Source organism: Desmodus rotundus, chromosome 9, assembly GCF_022682495.2.
Source record: "Desmodus rotundus isolate HL8 chromosome 9, HLdesRot8A.1, whole genome shotgun sequence".
In the NCBI taxonomy this organism is placed as follows: Eukaryota; Metazoa; Chordata; class Mammalia; order Chiroptera; family Phyllostomidae; genus Desmodus; species Desmodus rotundus.
This window is the reverse complement of record NC_071395.1, coordinates 94,212,315-94,232,447: the sequence shown is the minus strand read 5'-3', so window position 1 is coordinate 94,232,447 and position 20,133 is coordinate 94,212,315. Positions and strand designations below refer to the sequence as shown.

At 42.0% G+C, this 20,133-nt stretch overlaps 1 protein-coding gene across 2 annotated transcripts in view; it reads right to left on the bottom strand.

The window, feature by feature from the left end:
* Window positions 1-16,464, bottom strand: part of AATF (apoptosis antagonizing transcription factor) — a 105,360-nt gene extending 88,896 nt beyond the window's left edge. For both annotated transcript variants that reach the window (XM_024572915.3, XM_053910475.2), the window contains exons 1-4: window positions 16,224-16,464; window positions 15,115-15,306; window positions 11,380-11,811; window positions 10,786-10,923 (exon numbers count right to left, since the gene is read on the bottom strand). In XM_024572915.3, coding sequence (XP_024428683.2) covers window positions 10,786-10,923; window positions 11,380-11,811; window positions 15,115-15,306; window positions 16,224-16,314 — 853 coding nt within the window. In that variant the 5' untranslated portion in view covers window positions 16,315-16,464. The remainder of the gene's footprint in view (window positions 1-10,785; window positions 10,924-11,379; window positions 11,812-15,114; window positions 15,307-16,223) is intronic.
* Between the last annotated feature and the right edge of the window lie 3,669 nt (window positions 16,465-20,133).

Here is a 20,133-nt window from a genome sequence, read left to right as displayed (position 1 = left end):
GGGTAAGGAAAGTTCTGCTGGAAGTATGAACTAACTTGAACTAAACGCGGAATATTCTCCTTTGAGTGGCCTTGAACTAAACTGGAAACCCAACGGAAAGAAGTAATTTTCCAGTTCTTCCCAGCCCTGATATTATACCTTATTTATATACTAATAACATTGGTGTTCAACTCTTAGAGTCAACATATGGATAAAACTCTGAAATCCTGGTTGTAGTTGCAGGGCAGAATGTAAAACTAGTGGAAACAAGATGAAATGACTATTTCCTACCTTATCCTCAAAATTTCTACTACCTCCTTCCCTATTCCTTATCAGCACTTTATGAACTTGGCTTCTGTTTCAAAGGAAACGGAACGAGCAGAAGAAATTTTCACAGACTACTACCTATCTGTGTCTATCTGTATACAATTTTCTCATCTGTCACTACAGTGCAACTGTCCGTGCTGCTATCAAAGCCACCGTTCACGTGCACTAGCCCATCTCCACTTACCTACTCAAGGACATTGCTACAGCAGGTATCCCTTCTCTCCTGCGTCATCAGCTTTCCCCTCTGTGGACCCTGCTTAGCATGCTGTTACTTATCTCATCTCAAAAACAAACAACATACTTCTCCTTGACTTCACATCCTTCTCCATCTAATGTCCCATTTCTCTGCTCCCCTTCAAAGCAACATCCCTAGAAACAGTTGTGTCAAATCCCTTTTCCCACCACGCTGCAAAATTAAATGTTCAATCCTCAATCCTTGTTCACCTAACCTGTCAGGCACATGTTCATCTTTCACACCAGAGAATAAAGAAATAAATACAGATATAAACAAAGTATCTAAAATTAGAGAAGTAAAGCAGAATTTGAATAAGACTGAATATAAGGCAAAGGATTCTTGTCTTCCTGAATGCTTCTGTATTATTTATCATATTCATGCATAATTTTAATGAAATGATTTAAGAACAGGTTTTAAGACATAAATAATAGAGCAGCATCCTATGCAATGGTTAGGTTCTAAAGTCTGAGCATAAAGCAAAAATCAAATTCTAACAAAACTACTTTAAAAATCTCTAAAATTGCCCGTGAAACTCAGCACCATGCTGTCTCTCCAAAGGTCCAACACAGTTTCTACTCTCAAACACAGAGCTCGCAACTACTTCACTGATTAAACAGATGAGTGTGTTCAGGGGCCATGCCGCACAAAGACTGCATGCTGGAACTTCGGGGCTTTTTTTTTTATGCTGTAACTTCAAACACCAGATTCATAGTCTGTCTGATGAGAGGCATCGAGAACAAAAAATAACTGACCCAAAACCAGATTCCACCTGGCCTCTCGTGCTTACTCCAGGGCACTCGCTCACTGAGTAACATGGCAGCCAGAATTGCTGGCACTATTTAAGCTGTTTCTCTCTCCCTTTTTCTTTTGACCAGGCATATAGTTAAAGGTGAGTTAAGTAAATGTCCATAGAAAGAGGCTCCAATATACAGAGATGTGTACAACTGCACCGTGAATAAACAGAGTGATCCTACTTGGAACTCCTACGAGCTACTACAGGCCAGAGTTGCTGCCTTCTCTAACTCATTCCTATTAAGGATTGTTTCTAGAGCTGAAGACAGCCATAATTCCTTAAAAAATAATAATAATAACCACACCCAGAACAGACCCAGCTGGTGTGGCTCAGTGGATTGAGCACCAGCCTGCTAACCAAAAGGTCACCAGTTCGATTTCTACTCAGGGTACATGCCTGGGTTGTGGGCCAGGTCCCTGGTTGGGGACGTGTGAGAAGCAACTGTTTCTCACACAACGGTGTTTCTCTCCCTCTCTAACTCCTTCCCTTCCCCTCTCTCTAAAAATAAATAAATAAAATCTTTTAAAAAAAACCCGACACAAAACAAATTTTCTAACTAGATTGGTGTCTGGAGTTTTGAAGCTTTCACAGCTCTGTGACCCATATAAGTCTCATCTTTTCAGGGTAGGTGGCATTACTGCGGAACAATGTGCCACTCCTCCTGGTTTCACTACTTGGTTACTTTGGAAAAGCACTTGCTCTGTGATCCAACTTAACTCTCTATGTATTGTAAGTGCCTAATAACCAGGTGGGACAAATCAGGCAGTAGCTCAAGAGGGACCAAAAGTCCTCCTACACAGAGCCTATTCCCTAACAAATAGACAAATCGTAGCACATGAGGGGGGACCCTAAACACCCCAGAATTTATTAAAAAGTGTGTAGTTATTCCTGCATGTTCACACTTCAGTCACTTTCAAAGTACTCTCCATTTGATGCAATACACCTATCAGGACATTTCCTCCACTGCTCAGAACAGCTTCTGAACTCATCAATTTTGATGCCTTTTAGTGCTTCTGCCGTTTTTTGTATCAACTCTTCCACATTGGCGAAACATTTCCTTTTGAGGACTTTGTTTCATTTGGGGAAATTAAAGAAAAAGTACGTGGAGGTAAGATCAGGTGAGCAGGGAGGGTGGGGTGCAAAAACTGCTGAACACTCAGCACTGAGTGGGCAGGTGTGCTCGTAAATCACCCATCGTGAAATGGGCAAACGCGTTGAAAGAGTCTTCCAAAAAATTCACTGAAGCCGAACACAGCCCCTCATACAACGCCAGCTGGTGCACTGATACAGATGGGTTCCTACAACACTCATCCAGCAGGGCAAGGCTGTACTACAAGGGACCCGCCCTGCAAAAGATAATTCTGGGGTTTTTTGTGGGGTCCCCCCTCATATTGCAATACTAAGTCAACAGGTATTATGTAAATATCAAACAGGAAGTTATCAAGAAAGGATTACCTTCAATTCCTACCTAGAGTTTAGGAAAAATAAGAGATCAATTAATACTCTGGAGGCTGGACTACAGGAAAATAACTTAGAGATGAGAATTTCAACTGTTACAATTCTTCTAGGGACAATTTCTCAACATATTCCAAAAGCCTTTTTTTAAAAAAAAGTACCATACAATCCCTTGTCCTGCAACTGCATTTCCAGGGAATACAGACATGTCCTATCCAATACAGTGTCTACTAGACACGCGTGAGTGATGAGTACTCAAAAGGCGGTTAGTCCAGATCTAGAGTGCACTGTAAATGTAGAATACAGTTTGGATTTCAAAGACTTAACATGACAAAAAATACACATAAAGTATCTCATTTATATTTGTATACTGACTACATGTTAAAATTATAATAAACTTTTGATATATTGGATTAAATACTACAAAAATTAATTTTTATGTCTTTTTACTTTTTTAATGTGGTTACTAGACGATTTAGAATTACATATGTGGCTTGCATTACATTTCTATTGGACAGTGCCACTTCTAGACCAATTGCACAAACACGTGTGTACAAGGATGTCCATCAAAGCCTGCTTTAGGAAAGTCAAAAACTAGCTCCCTCAGCCAACTCGCTCACACCAGTCTGGCCTCCACACAGCGCTCACCAACTCCACCGCCTGCTCCAGCCACACGCAACCCTGCAGCCTCACAGCGACCTACACACACGCGGGACACCAATGTCAGCCTTACCCCCAGGTTCTGATGGAGAAAAGGGAAAGGCCACCGAGGCTGGATACTGCACGCCCTCGGGGTCCTGACTCAGAAAATCACAAGATGGGAATGTAAATAAACATGGCTCCTCACACAACCACAGCAAACATTACAACTAAACCACAAAACAACTATCACCCAGAATTGTCAGAAAATACAGCTATATGAAAGCCCAACAACCAAGGAATTAAAAGAAATCACACCCATCCAGATGGGTAGGAGAGGCAGAGATGTGGAGATGCGGAATAGGCGGTCCCAAACCCACGTGTGGTGCATGAAAGTTGGGAGGGATACCTCAGGAGCAAAGGATCCCAGCCCTATACCAAACCACTCAGCCCAGGTTCCAGTGCCAGGAAGATAACTCCCCATAACTTCTGGCTGTAAGAACCAGTGGGGGTTGGGGCGATCGAGATTCTCAGGTGCTTCCTCTTAAAGGGCCCACCACAGACTTAGGACTTCCCAGACTCACTCCACCCGAGCTCCAGCACTGGGGTGGCAGCTGGAAGGGTACCAGTGGCATACTGGGGAAACTAAAGTGTCTGGCATTACGGTGAGTGCCAGGGGACAGCGTCCTCCCAGACAAAACTCCAGAGGCCAGGCAGTGGCCACTGTCCCTTTTCTGAGCCCTCTGCTACAATGAGCCAGAGAGCAGCAATACCATACCTGAGACTCCATCCACCTGGTTCACACAGGTTGCCTTACCCTAGGGATTACATAAGACACTCCCATCCAATTTTTGGGTATGCTTTCCTACAACAGGCCACACTACTAAGACAGGGAGTCAAAGCAACTCTACCTAATACATAGAAACACAGGGAGGCTGCCAAAATGAGGAGACAAAGAAACATGGCCCAAATGAAAGAACAAAACAAAACTTCAGAAAAATAACTAAAAAAAATTGAGATAAGCAACCTATCAGATGCACAGTTCAAAACACAGGTTATTAGGATGCTCCAGGAACTCACTGGGTACTTCAACAGCATAAAAAAGGCCCAGGCAGAAATGAAGGTTACACGAAGTGGAATAAAAATTAACAGGGAGTCAATGGTGGAGTGGATGGAGCTGAGAATCAAATCAATGATTTAGAACATAAGGAATAAAAAAGCATTCAATCAGAACAGTAAGGAAAAAAAAATCCAAAAAAATGAGGATAGGGAAAGAAGCCTCTGGAACAACTTCAAATGTGCCAATATTTGAACTATAGGGGTGCCAGAAGGAAAAGAGACAGGGCAAGAAATTGAAAACTTATTTGAAAAACTAATGAAAGAAAACTTCCTTAATTTGGTAAAGGAAATAGATATACAAGTCTAGGAAGCACAGAGAATCCCAAACAAGATGGATGCAAAGAGGCCCACTCCAAGACACATCATAATTAAAATGCCAAAGGTTAAAGACATAGAGAGAATCTTAAAAGCAGCAAGAGAAAAGCAGATAGTTACCTACAAAGGAGGTACCATAGGACTGTCAGCTGATTTCTCAAAAGAAACTTCGCAGGCTAAAAGGGACTGGCAAGAAGTATTCAAAATGATGAAAAGCAAGAACCTACTACCTAGATTACTCTACCCAACAAAGCTATCATTTAGAATCAAAGGGCAGATGAAGTGCTTCCCAGACAAGGTAAAGTTAAGAGAGTTCATCATCACGAAGCCATTATTATATGAAATGCTAAAGGGACTTATTTAAGAAAAAGAAGATCAAAACTATGAACATTAAAATGGCAATAAACTCACAACTATCAACAACTGAATCTAAAAACAAACTAAGCAAACAAGCAAAACAGAAACAGAATCATAGATATGGAGATCACCTGGAGGGTTATCAGTTGGGAAGGGGAAGGGGGAGAAAGAGGGAAAAAGTGCAGGGATCAAGAAGTACAAATTGGTAGGTACAGAATAGGCAGGGGGATGTTAAGAACAGTATAGGAAACGGAGGAGCCAAAGAACTTATATGCATGACCCATGGACATGAAGTAAGTGGGAGCACTGCCAGAGGGAGTGTGGGGGTACCAAGTGGAGGGGGGCAAAGAGAGAAAAATGGGGGCAACTGTAATAGCATAATCAATAAAATATATCTTAAAAAAAAGAAAAAAGTGAAAAACTAGAATACACCTAAGCATCCATCAATACAGACCAGTTAAACAAATTGCAATAAACCTATAAAGTGGAATATTCTGTAGCTACTGAAAATGCTGATATACATCTAAATATACTGACACGAAATGATATATTAAGTACAAAAAGTAAACTTACAAAATAGGACAGATTCCATTTTTGTTTAAAAAAAGAGGGTGCATATGTAAGCGCACACAAAGGTCTGAAGGAACATTCATCAAAACAACAACTGCGGTTACCTCTGGGTAGCAGGGTTACAGGTAAGCCTTATTTTCGTCTTTACCCTTTTATGTATTTCCTGAGTCTCTGAAGGAAGCATGACATAATTTTATAATTACAACAGTAAAGCTATTTTTAAAAACGATAGCCATAGGCTGAAACGAAAAGATCAATCTTACATTATCTTGGCTAGATGAAGTCCACGGTAATAAAGGTCCTTCATCCTACACAATGCTACTCTTGGAGAAGCTTGTAAGTACCTTAGGCCCAAGTAATTCTTAAACCTATTCCAAGTAATGTTTCAGGGTTCTACAGATCATTTGTGAGAACTCTGCTATGAACCCATAAAGTGTTAATTGAGATAACACTGAAATAGATGTTCATGAATTTATCACCTATGGCAACTAAGTAATTAAAAAGGGGAGGAGTCTGTGGATAGTATTTGTTGCCTATAGGGTAGAGAACTGGGTGGCGAGGGTACAAGAGTGGGAAGGAGAATTCTATATAGTTGTTAGCATCTTTTGACTTTTGAGCCATGTGAATGTACTGCTTACTTAAAAATAAATAAAATTAAAAACAACACAAACATTACCAATGCTCTGTGGTTTCCCATGACTTACTCAAAATTTTAAAAGTTATTCTTTAAGGTATCTATTACGGCTGAGGTGAAATAAACATTAAATTTTTTAGGCTACTCAAGTCAAAATAGTTGAGAGAGTAAGGGAAGGGCCACAAAGAGATGAGAGGATGACTATGAACTACAAGTGGAAAGATGAGGGGGAGCAAACAAAATGTAGTTTATTAATAATGGGATTTGGTTTTACACTCTTAGGCAAGTAAAAAATTCCAACACTGCCTCTATATTATATTACATTATACTGTGTTCTTGGATTTTTTTGCTTATGGGAAATATCAAAATGTCAACCATTGTTTCTATTAAAGGTCTTTAATAGTATTGCATTTTGGACCTGTAATGAAACATGGTGCTCACTGCAGTTTATAATGCATCTCATTAAGTACATTAATAACATGCATTTCACTAAAAGGTCAACTTACTATGGCTGAAGTTTGGCTTTCCGTTAAGCACTTCATTTAAAGCTATAGAGCAAACTCTGAAAAAGATAGTAGAGGTGCCTTTTACAGGAATGCTCTCGCAATGCCCTCATCCATTCAAATCAGTTATGCTTATTAAAAAATCATCATTGCCTTGACTGGTGTGGCTCAGCGGATTGAGTGCTGGCCTGCAAACTGAACGGTCTCCAGTCGGATTCCCCATCAGGGCACATGCCTGGGTGGTGGGCCAGGTGCGCAATGGGGCGCATGCAAGGGGCAGCCTATCGATGCTCCTCTCACGTATAGATGTTTCTTTCCTTCTCTTTCTCCCTCCCTTCTCCTCTCTCTAAAAATAAATAAATAAAATCTTTTAAAAATCATTGTTAATATTTTAATGTGAAATAACGGTATTGTAATTATTTTTTTTAATCATTTTCTTTTAGAGATACATGTTGATTTATGGATAAAATGATAGAATGTCTGGTATTTGCTTCAAAATAACCCAGAAGTAAGGGCAGAGTTAGTATAGGTACAGATGAAATAAGATTGGCTGAGTTGATGATTACTTAGCTGGTAATGGTATATGTTCATTGTACAATTCCCTCTACTTTTATACAGGTTTGATATGTATCTCCTAATGAAAACTTTTAAACAAGTCCTGCTGAGTTTTCCTGAAGTAACTTGCCCTCTTCGTTACACATCATTGCTACCAACAAAAAAAGACCTGTCTTCTAACACTGTAGAACTTTTTTAAAATAAAATCAGAGAAAAAGCTAATCTTGTTAGAGAAATGGTTTTGTGCATTAAAAATCCCTTAATTTTGCTAAGGTTACTTGGTGACTTACCACTTATGCAGCTACTAAAATATCAAAAAATGTCTTTGAAATTACTTCACAGTTCAAGAGTTAATTACCAACATGTAACATCAAGGTGACTGGGGACTAAGTGTGGGTGGGTGTGTTCTGGAAGGAAGGAGATACTTGTTTAGTTTCTGCAAAGTACAGCTTAGGGCACTAAATATACAAAGACATGCTCAGAAGTTGACTGTGACTCAAATATAGCTGGAGGTCTGCTGTTTTAGAGGCCATTGTTAGGACTATGAGAGTAAATGACAGTGCCAGAAGAAAGTATGTCAAGAAAACACTACCTGAGGACAGGATCTGATATGTAACGGAACTGACACTGGGAGGACAAAAGAAGAATCTGAGATGAGAAGAAATCAGAACGGCAGGAGAACCCAAAGAGCATGTACAGTGTCACCAAAGCCAAAGGGAAATTTTTCAAGGAAAGGTTGAACGTTTCAGGGAGGCAGGACACTGGGTTTGGCAATAGGGAAATCTCTGCTCACCTTTCCAGGGGTAAGAGGCAGAAGCTGAATTGTAGGTATTATAGTAGAATATAACACTACCCACTTCTATAACAAATGGTTGATTTAAATTATATATGGAATATGAATACTAATAAAATATCCAAGAAAACTCTAAAGAGAGTGTGGATGATAGTTTGTTACAATGATGACCATCAATCGCATAGTTGAGCATTGTCAAATGCCCCCTTCAGCAGGAAAAGATAGCCCCCATACCTAACCGTCATGGGGTGCGTGTGCCAGCCACTGTGCTAATGCTTTATATTATGTCCTTTAATCCTCATGACCTTATTATCACCATTTTAGTGAGATGTTAAGTAACTTGCCCACAGTCACAGAGATGAAATCTAAACCTAGGCAGCCTGACTTGAATTACTGTTAAGACCAAGCAAACTGAAAAGAGATTTAGTTAAAGACAGTAAGTTCTAGTGTTTGTTCTGAGGTCAGTCCAAATTCAGCCCATGTTCCACACCAACTTTATCACACAGTATAGATTCTTCACCCAGAAGAATGCAGTCAGGATCTGCAGTCAAACGCTCTATCCCTGAGCTATACCCCCTCAGACTGCAGTCACGAAATTGTTCTTAAACTCTGTTTACCAAGACAGGCAGGTATATAACATATTATGTCATACTGTCATAAGATGGTTGTAAGCAAACAAAAATTAACTACTTGTCAGCTGTGCAGATATTCTGGTTATTAGAAAACTCCCCACTCTGCCCCCTTAGAATATGTGACACTGAACAAACGTTCCTTTCTTCTCCCTCCTCCACCATAACCAACCACGTCGGGTTAACAGGCATCTGTCAGATTAACTGGAGGCCGCCAATGAGGCAAAGAGGCCATTGGTTAGATGCAAAAAGAAAAACAAAAACAAAAAAAAGACAGATTAAAAAGATCAGAACAGTTGTAAAAGAAAAGTTAAATAACATTGAAATAGCTAAAGAAACTAAATTGTATCCAAGAATAAAAATGTGTCCATTATATCTGATACTGACTAACCCTTAAAATGTCAATATTTTAAGATGACTCAAAAAAAATGGAAAGGCTCATGCAATAAGAGTAATAAGCAAAAAATGGAAAAGTCCTTTAGCAAAACATTTCAGACATTTAACTGACAGCAGTCTGGGACTCATTCCAAGCAAATCAGGAATTAGGGTAGTAGGGCAACAAAAAGCAGAAAAGTACTCCAAAAATCTCAAAAATTTTGAAAACTGCCAATCTAACATCATTTATGTACAGGAGAAAGGGGGAAAGCTGGGGGAGAAGATATAAAAGCCCCACCCTCGTAGTATCTGCAGGGCTCCTGAAGGATTAACCAGGCCTTTCACACAGGAAACAGATTTCAAGTACGGCAGGAATAAAAGACTGGGCTCTAGGAAGTAATTCCTAATTAAACCATGTCTTCTATACGAAAAGTCCACAGAATCCCCTTCCCTAGAAATCCTACATAGTATTCATTTTGAATGGTTCAAGGTGATTGTTCCTAAAGGCAGATACCGATGCAGACATCCTCCTCAGGTCTCTTCCAACCCACATTCCATGATAAGATAAAAATAAGTTTTAAAGAACAAATGGAAACACTAAGTCTCAGCGCGTAAACGAGGAATAGCAATTCCCATCACATTAGCCCCAAATCTGCCTCTACTTCAGACCTTTGGTGCCCTGGCCAGGTAGCTCAGTTGGTGAGAATGTCATCCCAACAAGCCAAGGTTGTGGGTTCAGTCCCTGGACAGGGCACATACAAAAATCAACCAATAAATGCATCAACACGTGGAATAATAAATCAATGGGTTTTTTTCCTCTCTCTAAAATCAATAAGTAAAAAAAAAATTAAATTAAAAAAAAAAGAAAGGCATAAAAGCTGGAGTTTTCTCTCTGCCATGCATGCCCAAGCTCCGTAACTTTGGGCAATTCATTCTCTACGGGCCACAGTTCTCTCACCTGTAAAATGAAGGGACTGGGAAACAAAATATTTCTAAAGTCTTTTTTGCTTCTAAAATTTTTGGTTTCCACAGCTCAGCAACTCTCTTCTAAATTTTTTTCCTCCCTCTGCAGTCATCATCTTTCCTCACTCTGTGCAACCCAAAGGAAGATATGAATAAGGTCATCTTAGCATGTTCTAGAAACCTCCAACTACAACAAAAAGGCATCTTTTAAGTATGTGATACAGCCAACTCAAATGAACTGAGTTTAGTCACGCCTTCTCCCCCTTTCTATTACAGCAGATTTTCAAAGAGGGTTCTCTGAGCATTAAAAGAAGTAACTCAGGAAGCCAAGGAGAGGGGGAGGGGACAAGTAAGAAAACTGAACAGACATGACTCAAGCACCCAATCCATTTCAATCAAAGTTATGTTCATTTGATAAAAGAATTATATTTCTATTTTTAAGGTTAAAACTACTATTTTATACCTATTATCACTAAAACTACATCCTCTCTTCTTCAATTCTGTGGGGCTGCAAAGTATCCCAATACAGCATAAGTATTCTTACTGTTTTTTAGGGCGCTGGCAAACTCTGGGCCACCTTTGTCCTTGAAAATAGGGAAAACATCTGGTTGAGGAAGCTGATTGGTAGTCAACAAAGCTTTTTGTAGTTTGATCCTTCCTTCCAAGAGCTGGTCCCACAGTGCTGAGAAAGAAAAAAGAATTCCATTCTTCAATTATATAACCTTTCTGCAGAAGGGAGGGGTGGAAGGTATAGGAAATCACACCAGTCTCTAAGCAGCACAGCTTTATCACAGTTTCATGCCATGGGAACACTCTCTATTATAGTAAATAAACTCAGTATCTTAGAAGCAAATATTTGCTACATGAGAAAGAGTGCTAAAGCCCAAAGAGAGGAGAAAACACTCTTCAATCTTCCACAGTTGCCGGAAGTACTAGAGCAGAACCAGCTAAGCAGCTCAGGGTAGAAATGGCTGGCTAAGCGTAGAGGAATGGGGCTTTAGGCTTCTAGGGAAGTAGGGCATGTTGCAAACTAATTGGAAGGACGCAGGAGAGAGCGAACAGCCAAAGACAAACAAATAAAAAGGACATCAAATGCAGACACTTTGAAAAATAAGCAAACAGCAAAGCATGTACAAACCTATCTGGTTCTTCACAGCTCTGCCTTTCTCCACTTCCTCGGGAACTTTGACACGGGAGAAGGTCATCACCACGCCATCGTCTTCACCATTCTTGTCTTTAGCCCTGTCTTCCTCACTGGCACCCTCTAAGTCTTCTTCCCCATCGCCTTCTTCCATGCCACTCTCCTCCTCTTCATCTTCCTCCTCCTCACTGCTACCAAGGCCATCCATTCCCTCGGTAAATTTTTCAAAGTCACTGATGTGCTGGATACTGAAGCCTGGCGTTTTCCTGGAGTGGCTTCTGCTCCCCTTCCTCCAGGCCTGACTACTGTCGCCATCATCACCACTCTCCTGTCCCTCAGCAGCACTCATGGCGTCCTCATCAGATTCCTCCGGCCCCAGACCCTCGGAATCACCATCTCCGGACTCTTCCTCATCAGATATTTCCTTGTCTAAATGAGGGAGAGAAGAAGCAATAATGGATGTTAACATTGAGGCAAACACCAGGCCATATTTTTTATTTCATCTAAAGGACCATGGCAGTTATCAATATAAAAAATATATATTGTACATTGTACTCAATAGATATTTATTACACATCTATTACCTTTAAAATGCTAACGGAGAAGCAAAGATGAATAAAACATTAATCCTATCCTAATGAAAGGTTCTAGTGGGAAAGACTTGTAAAACTATAATACAGAAAAGACTTGAACGTGTTTTGACAAAGTTTTGATAACCCAGAAAAGGGGGACATTTTAACTGTGGGGACAAGTGAATTTAAGCAAAGCTATAAGGAAGATACAGCTTTTGTTCTAGACCTTAAAGGGTCAGATTTCAACACGTATGAGATAATTACCAGTTTTCCCAATCCTGTATCTAAAAATATATAGGTTATGCCCCAAATGGTTGGGCATCATTCCGCAAGGCAAGGTCACCAGCTCATCTCCCAGTCAGGGCACAAGCCTAGGTTGTGGGTTCGATCCCCAGTCAGGGTGCGTTCAAGAGGCCACTGATCTATGCTTTGCTCTCACATTGATGTTTCTCTCCCCTCTTTCTCCTTCCTTCCCTCTCTCACTAAAAGCAATGAAAAAAATGTCCTCAGATGAGGATTAAAAAATAAATAAAAATAAAAATATTTTTAAAATGTATAGGTTATCAACTATCCCAAATGCACCATCTCTATCACACAAGTGCACACTATTTATTACATACTTTTTAAGCAGCTATTATGAGCCAGGCATAGAAAAATGCCAAGGAATGACAAATAGAATGTGATACCTATGAGGAAGGGCTCACAGTCTGGTGGGAGTGGTAGATATGCACACCAATAATTATGTTACAATGTTATTAGTATAGAATATAGAGAAGGAACCACCTAACTCTCCTGGAAAGGCGAGAGATGGCTTCATGTGTAGGAGATATTGTAATTTTACTTATTAAGCATATGGTAACAGCTCAACAGACATAGAAAGGGGAAAGAAAGAACAGCATATGCCAAGGTCTAGCACCATAAAAGTTCATTAGAGTGCAGAATGGAGGACAGAAGCCCACAGAGTTGCCCAGGGACCAAATCAGGAGTGCCTTACCTTTAGTGGGAAGGAGTTTGAATTTGATCCTACAGTAAATGGAATGTTAGTTAACGGTCCTGGTTTTACTTATTCTTAGGGTATCACCTGATTAAGGTTCTGACTGATTTTCCTATCTCTTCCATGGTAGAACATAAAGGTCCCATGTACAGCAAACGTAATTATTAGATACAGGGACCAGTCACCAACAATAAAACAAAGATTTGAGAGGCCTTCAATACTTCTTTGTTTTTAAAATTATTTTACTGTTGTTCAATTACAGTTGTCTGCATTTTCCCCCACCACTCTCCCCTACCCCAGCCAAATCCACCTCCCTCCCTTGCTTCCACCCTCCGCCTTGGTTTTGTCCATGTGTCCTTTATAGTAGTTCCTAAAAACCCTTCCCCCCATTATCCCCTCCCACCTCCCCTCTGGTTACTGTCAGATTGTTCTTAATTTCAATGTCTCTGGTTATATTTTGCTTGCTTTTTTCTTTTGTTGATTAGGTTCCAGGTAAAGGTGAGATCAGTCCTTCTTTTAAAAATTACATATTAACTCAAGACACAGAGAAGGCTGTCAAAAGTATAAATACGAAAACTAAATGCAAAGTTCTTTAAAGATATGCAATTTCTCAGATTAAGAAACATTCCTATAGCTCTGGCTGGTGTGGCTCAGTGGAGTGAGCACCCACCTGCGAACCAGAGGGTCATCAGTTCAATTCCCAGTCAGGGCACATGCCTGGGCTGCTGCCCAGTCCCCAGTAGGGGGTGCACAAGAGGCAACCACACATTGATGTTTCTCTCCTTCCCTTCCCCTCTGTCTAAAAATGAATAAATAAAAAATATTTTTTTAAAAAAGAGTACTAATTAAAAATAAAAATCTTGGAGTCAGACTTCCTTATTTAAGTCCAGGATCTTCCCCTTACTACCTAATGACCTTGAACAAGTTATTTAACCAATCTGTCCCTCAATTTCTTTACATGTAAAATGGGAATAAATAATACCAACCTCACAAAGCTATTGGGAAGGCTGAATGAGATGATATATGTAATGAGGATTTATTGTGTCCCAGGCTCTTAGAACTTAAAAGGCTTACCACAGTGCCTGACACACGGTGAGAGCTCAATAAATATTATATTTGTCTCATACTGTCTCAGACTGGTCTTTTTATCAGTCTCTAGGCAAAGAATGTGAAATGAACTTATCAGGATCCTCAGAACTACATCAAGGACTAAATCATACATACCGTATTTTGCCATGTATAATGTGCTCCCATGTATAATGGGCACTTATGTTTTTGGCCCAAACTTTCAGGAAAAAAATCTTCCGTTTTAATTTTTTAATTAAATTTTTTATTCATTTATATTTAGATACTTGTTTTGTATTATAAAGGAACTTTAGAGTTTATTTTTGAACATATGGTACAAGAAATTTTATATAACAAATCATTACAAAACACAAGAATAGATACAAGGTATTTCAGATGCTATCCATGTATAATGCACATCCTTATTTTTACCTAAAAAACTTGGGCAAAAAAAGTGCACATTACACATGGCAAAATACAGTATCGTAACCTACGTGGAAGTTTATTTCATATTATCTGCGGCATCTCAACATAGCAGTTCTGACCTCTCTGAAGAAAAACAAATGACATCCACTCAATAATTACCACATCCAACCCCTTCTTCCACTCTGCTTTAAACTATACGCTCACATCTTCTAACACTTTTGCAGGGAATAGGGAAGGATTATTACTTTTACAATGGCAAAAAAATAGTTTCACAAATTGATGGCATACAGTGACCCAATGCAAGACTGAAAAACTGAAGGAAAAGGATCAGTCAGCATGCTTATCAGAGGCAATGCTTTTTCAAAGCCCTCTGCAGTATCTAATATCGCCTTTTCTCTCACTCCATTTTAGGGTGAACTACTAGGTTAAACATAAGGAATGGAGCAACTTGATAGATCCAGGCTTTAGATTCCTTATGAAGTGAAATTACATACCTCTAAGGCCCTTTCTAGTGCCAAATCAACGGTCTCTCTTAAGATAATAGGTGGTGTATACAGACTAGCCTTGCAAAGTTCATTAAAGTGGGGGGGGGGGGGGATTAACCCTGAAAAAATTAGGAAAGAAAGAGTTCTATGCAAAAATAAAAAACTACACCATTCAAATATATCTACTCACCAGATGAACCAGACAGAGGATGCTCCCAATGGTCTTCCTTCCAAGCTTTTCTAGAAGTGGTCTTGCCAGAATACCTTTTGTCTGTGTCCAAGAGGGAAGCTGCTGCCAGTTTTCTAATACTGCCCACAGCCAGCAAGTCGCCTTCCCCATCTTGCCCTTCATCAAACCTGTCAATCACTCTGGCAGCAGTGGCTGTGGGGAGGGGGAAAGTAATAAGAATCTCAGTCAGAATGCACTTTAATGGTAGCCCTGTCCAACACTTTCACCTTCTACTTGAATGTCCTCTACACTGCCCCGCCAACTTCCAGGAACCGGGAGCTCGTTAGCTGCCAAGGTAGACAGACCTCCATGTTATTGGTGTTCCTGAACAGAAAGCCGACTCTGTACCCACTAGTAGGATATATGCCTATGCCTTGGATCCTATAAAACCAGTGTAATTCTTCCATATTCGACAGTCACTCAGATACTGTAAGTCAACCATCACCGAGTTCTAGCCTCACTCCATCCTATCCCTTAAGGAGTTTTGTTTGCTTATCCTGGATAAACAGCTCTGATTCCTAAGACAGTCCAAAACTCACATTTATCCTTCATTATTCTCCCTTCCTCACATTTCTCTGGTTCAAGTCTAAAGCAGGATTATTCCCAACTAGACCTTGAACATGAGTTTACAAAACCGAGTCTCAAATCAGCCCCTGGGCTAGTGTCTTGAGGCCTAAAGAGGCTTAAACATCACCATGGAAATCTACTAGTTCATTCTCCCACTAAGTTCTTAGGGACAGGCAGAGTTTTTTAAAAACACATGAGCCTTTCTTCTCCTCATTTCTAATGCAATTCCTGTAAAAGCATCCTGCAAGGTATCTCCCAATCTCCTAAGACTCTGGCTCCCTGCAACAGCCCTCCACCAACAGTTAACCAAGCCTTAGTCGGAGGGATGCTCCGCCCACCCGAGCGCGCAGTGTAGACAGCGTGTCAGAAGCCGCAGCCCTCCTCCGGAGCCCGGGGCAACCCTCCAGGAGTCAGTTTTCCTCCACACGAGATGCTGGTCCCGGGTCTGCACAGGGCCGGACCCACCGCTCTGCACGTGGCTTTGCTGCCCCAGTCAGCCTCACCCTCCTCTGGGTCGGCCTCTGGATCCGCCTCGCGTGGTCGCGGGTTCAACAGCTGTTCCAGCTGCAACGCCAGGGGCTGCGGCCGAGCCATCGTCACCAGGACTCACTCCCCTCTGCGCCGGGCACGGGAACGTGCGGAACCAGCCCTGGACGCTCTCCCCTCGCCGGCTCCTCTAACCGGAGACTACTCAGCTCCGCCAGGAACCGCGCGGAGCCGTGCGGCCAGCTCTTGGCTGGCAACTTCCGGGAGGCGTTCGGGAGGGGGCGGGGCCTTCGCGTCACCACTGGAGTGAAGGCGGAAGCGCCCTGGAGGCTGAAAGGACTGTCGCCGTACAGCCGCGAGTGCGCGTGCGCGTGCGTCCGGGGGCTGTGTTCGGCGGTGCGAGAACGCGCAAAATACGTGCCTGACCCCCGCGTTCAGCACGAATTGCGAAGCAAGTGGCCGCTGTCCCTTTACCTAAAATATACCGCAAGACTTGTCCAAGATACGCTTACAAATAAAGTGTACAGTAGCCGTGAGCCATGGTGGCGGATTTGGGAAGGAGGAGGGGGTAAAGCGTAAGCGTCTTAAGCCTCAAGTGCGCTTTCGGGCGAGCACAGACTGGGACCAAAAGCAGGTCTGGCATTTCACAATTTGGAGGGGCCTGGGGCACGGCTTAAGCCTCTGGCCCAGCGGCAGCCAGGATTTGGGAATCCTACGTCAGAGATGTGTATGTGTGACTGTGAGGCGGACTGCAGGCGTCTTTATTAATAGGAATAATTAGAAATTGCTATGGCTGTGCTTAAATAAAGATTGATTATGTAGTTTCTCCAAGTAGTCTTGTCTGAGCAGGGGAAAGGGGGTGGGAAGGGATTACTACTCTACTGCACACCCATCAGTGATGATATCTTTGCTGTTCAAAGATGAGGGCATACTCAGACACTTGGAACTGATCTACAAATACAAAAAAAAAAAATCAGGTCTGCCATTGGAGGGGCCCGGGTAGACTTAAAATATAAAGACTCAATAGGATCAATTTAGTTACAGTTAGGCACATGGAAAGATACAATCCTTTTATATTCTCTTTCCTTCATCAAGCATTCCCTGACTGCCCACTACGTGGCAGGCACTGCTAGAAGAGATGCGAAGATGAGTAAGTTTGATTCTCTCCTGACGGTGATCAGCCTAGAGGGGCAGACAAACATGAAGATAGAAACAGCAATAAGGGGTGATAAGTGTGCTTACAAAGCAGTCTATCCTTCCAGTAGCTGTCTGAGGTCACCTGTAGAGAACTAAAAATCCCTAGAACTAAAAACAGAAACTAACTCAAAAGGATGCAGAAAGTCATATGTAGGGGCTGTCCTGTACCCTTCTTGGGTATAGCCCAGGCCAATTGGGTCCCGCAGCTGAACCCCTGGAACTGCCCAGGGAACCTTCAGCTCCCAGTGTTTACTGTAGAACCCAAGGAAAGTGAGAGTCCCTAGCTTTCACAGTCTTCACATGCCTTTAGGATCAAGAGCAATGAGAGACTACCACTTTAGTGTACCTTGTCCCATGTCCCTTTTCTAGGTTGCTGCACAGGGGAAGAAGAACCTGTTTAGGATAGCCCCCCGCCTCCAAACATGGAAGGGAAAGAATGCCAGGCTAGGATGAGAGCACCATAGGCAGGACTCAGGCAAAGAAAGCTGCTTTTCACTGTCTGCAAGAAAATTGAGGCTAAGGAACAGCATATATATTTTTTTTTCTCCTGTAATTGCAGTCTGGTGCCTGTGTCTGGAACCCCTCAAAGCAAAAGCAGGCTCCACTCCTCAGGTTGCAACAAGGGGCCATTGCCCTGAGCTTCAAAGGACAAAAATGTTTCTCCCAGCCCACATTTAGGAAATTACCTCCCACAATCCTCTTCTTGTCCTATTTTGGACACTAATAATGCTTAGAAACCTAGCCTAGGGGTAAATAAAGAAAAGGGAGAAGGGGGGAGGAAGGCAAAACAGGACAGAGACCACCTCTAAGCTGTCATGCAAACAGGACGCTGCTGGGTGATTCTGGGCAGAAAATGCTATAGACCTGCTTACCTCCTCTCCCTTCTCTGTCCTGGTCCCCACTGACTTGGGAAGCCCTTTGAGGAAGAAATCAAGACCACTCTACTCCTGCACACACATCCCAAAATGCTTCCCCTGCTTTCTTACCTCATACTGCAGGTCGGGAGGGAACTGCAGGAATGGAGGAAAGAATTTTAAAACTCCAGATGCAGCTGAGAGAAACTGAGGGACAGGGCAGGAGAGCAACCTCCTAAGGCTCTCTCTGCCCCTCTCAACTCTAGTTTCTTGAGAAGGAAAGAGAGGTTTCTGGAAGGGATGAGGTAGAGACAGAGGGTGGACTATGGGAGAGCATATTTCAAAGACTTCTTTTCTTAGAAGAAATGTAAACCTCTGACTGCTCTAGAGATGAGAGCAGATGAGATAAGCAGGGGGATAGGCATAAACAGGAGCACACTGTCAAAAGAACCATACTCTCCAGAGAAGGTCAGAAAGTCTCCCTGCTCACAGGGCCTCTGCCTGCTGCCTAAGGGCTACAAAGTGGCAGACAGATGTAGGACTAGCAGAGGATGGGTAAGGGTGACATTAGATAACCCCCTCTGTCCCAATCAGCTGCCTGTCACATGACCAGGAGTTTCAAGAATTTAGGGAAACCAGGGTCTTACCTGCCTCTCTTCTCTTTTCTCAGATACTATCTAACTCCAGATTCCCAGGCCCCTGCCAATGCCTGTCCTGGCTCTCCATGCATAGTCCTCCCAAGCCTCGTCTCATCCTAAAGTAGTCCCCCAGACTCCCACAGCCTCCACCAGCGTGGAGAAGTTGGATGGGTGAGTTTTGCCTCCCTTGCCCAGGGCAGATGGTGGCTCCTGCTGCTGGCATCCTGAGGGCAGGTGGCAAAAGGCACAAGAGGTGGCAGCTTTAAGATGGCTGCAGGGAGAAACCAGGCTGCCAAGCTCTGCTAGAGAGTAGACTGACCTCTCGGGCAGAAGGGGACTGCCTAGTCCGGAGTCTTTCCCAGGTGCTCCCAGCCCCATCTGATGGGGATGGTGTGGCACTTTTCTACACCTCAGGACCAGAAGCGGGCAGCGCAGGATGGGAACGAGAACTGTCCCTGACATTTCTAGATCTCCTCCTTTCAGGCAGCTCCAAAACTGACTGCTAAGCTTTGCCACCTGTTCAGGTATTCGTTAGAGTTCCGGGTACAGCACCAAGGGGAAAGACTCAGCTGCTGCCACGGAGTCAGAGAGAAAAATTGAGTCCATGCCCAGCGCCCAACTCTAAAACGCTTCTTATCAAGTACCCGATTCCACAGTAAAGCTGCTAAATAATTCAGCAGGCTTGATAGGAAAATGCAGCTTCCCAATGAGCATAGGTTCAGTTAAATGAACATCTTTAAAGGGGGTGGTTATAATAAATAAGTTGGCTATGATTTAATACAAATGCTAAAAGGGCAAAAACAAACTGATCCAGTAATTGCATACAAAGCAGATAAAGAAACTAGGTGTTTCAAAAGTCTTCCCTGTATTTCATAAATTTGGATTTCTGCAAGAATATTATCAGATTCCTCCCTGATAGTCCTCCCCATTGGATAAGCCGTCATATGGGTGCAGTGAAAGACTGATTATTTTAAAGCCTGCTTGTCAGAAAAGATACACTTAGTTGTATCTTAACAAAATGTAAAAACAACACTGGAAATTACATACCATTTAGTATAAAACCTTGATTTTTTTTTAATAAGGAAGTAAATAATCCAGACTGAAATGTAGGTGATACGGCAAAATAATTCTGGAAATCTAATAGTGTCTGATATTAAAACACACACAAGTATTTCATAGCAGATAAAATATTTAAATTCCTTCCATGTTTAATGAAGGCTTGGAAGGAACTGAGCTAC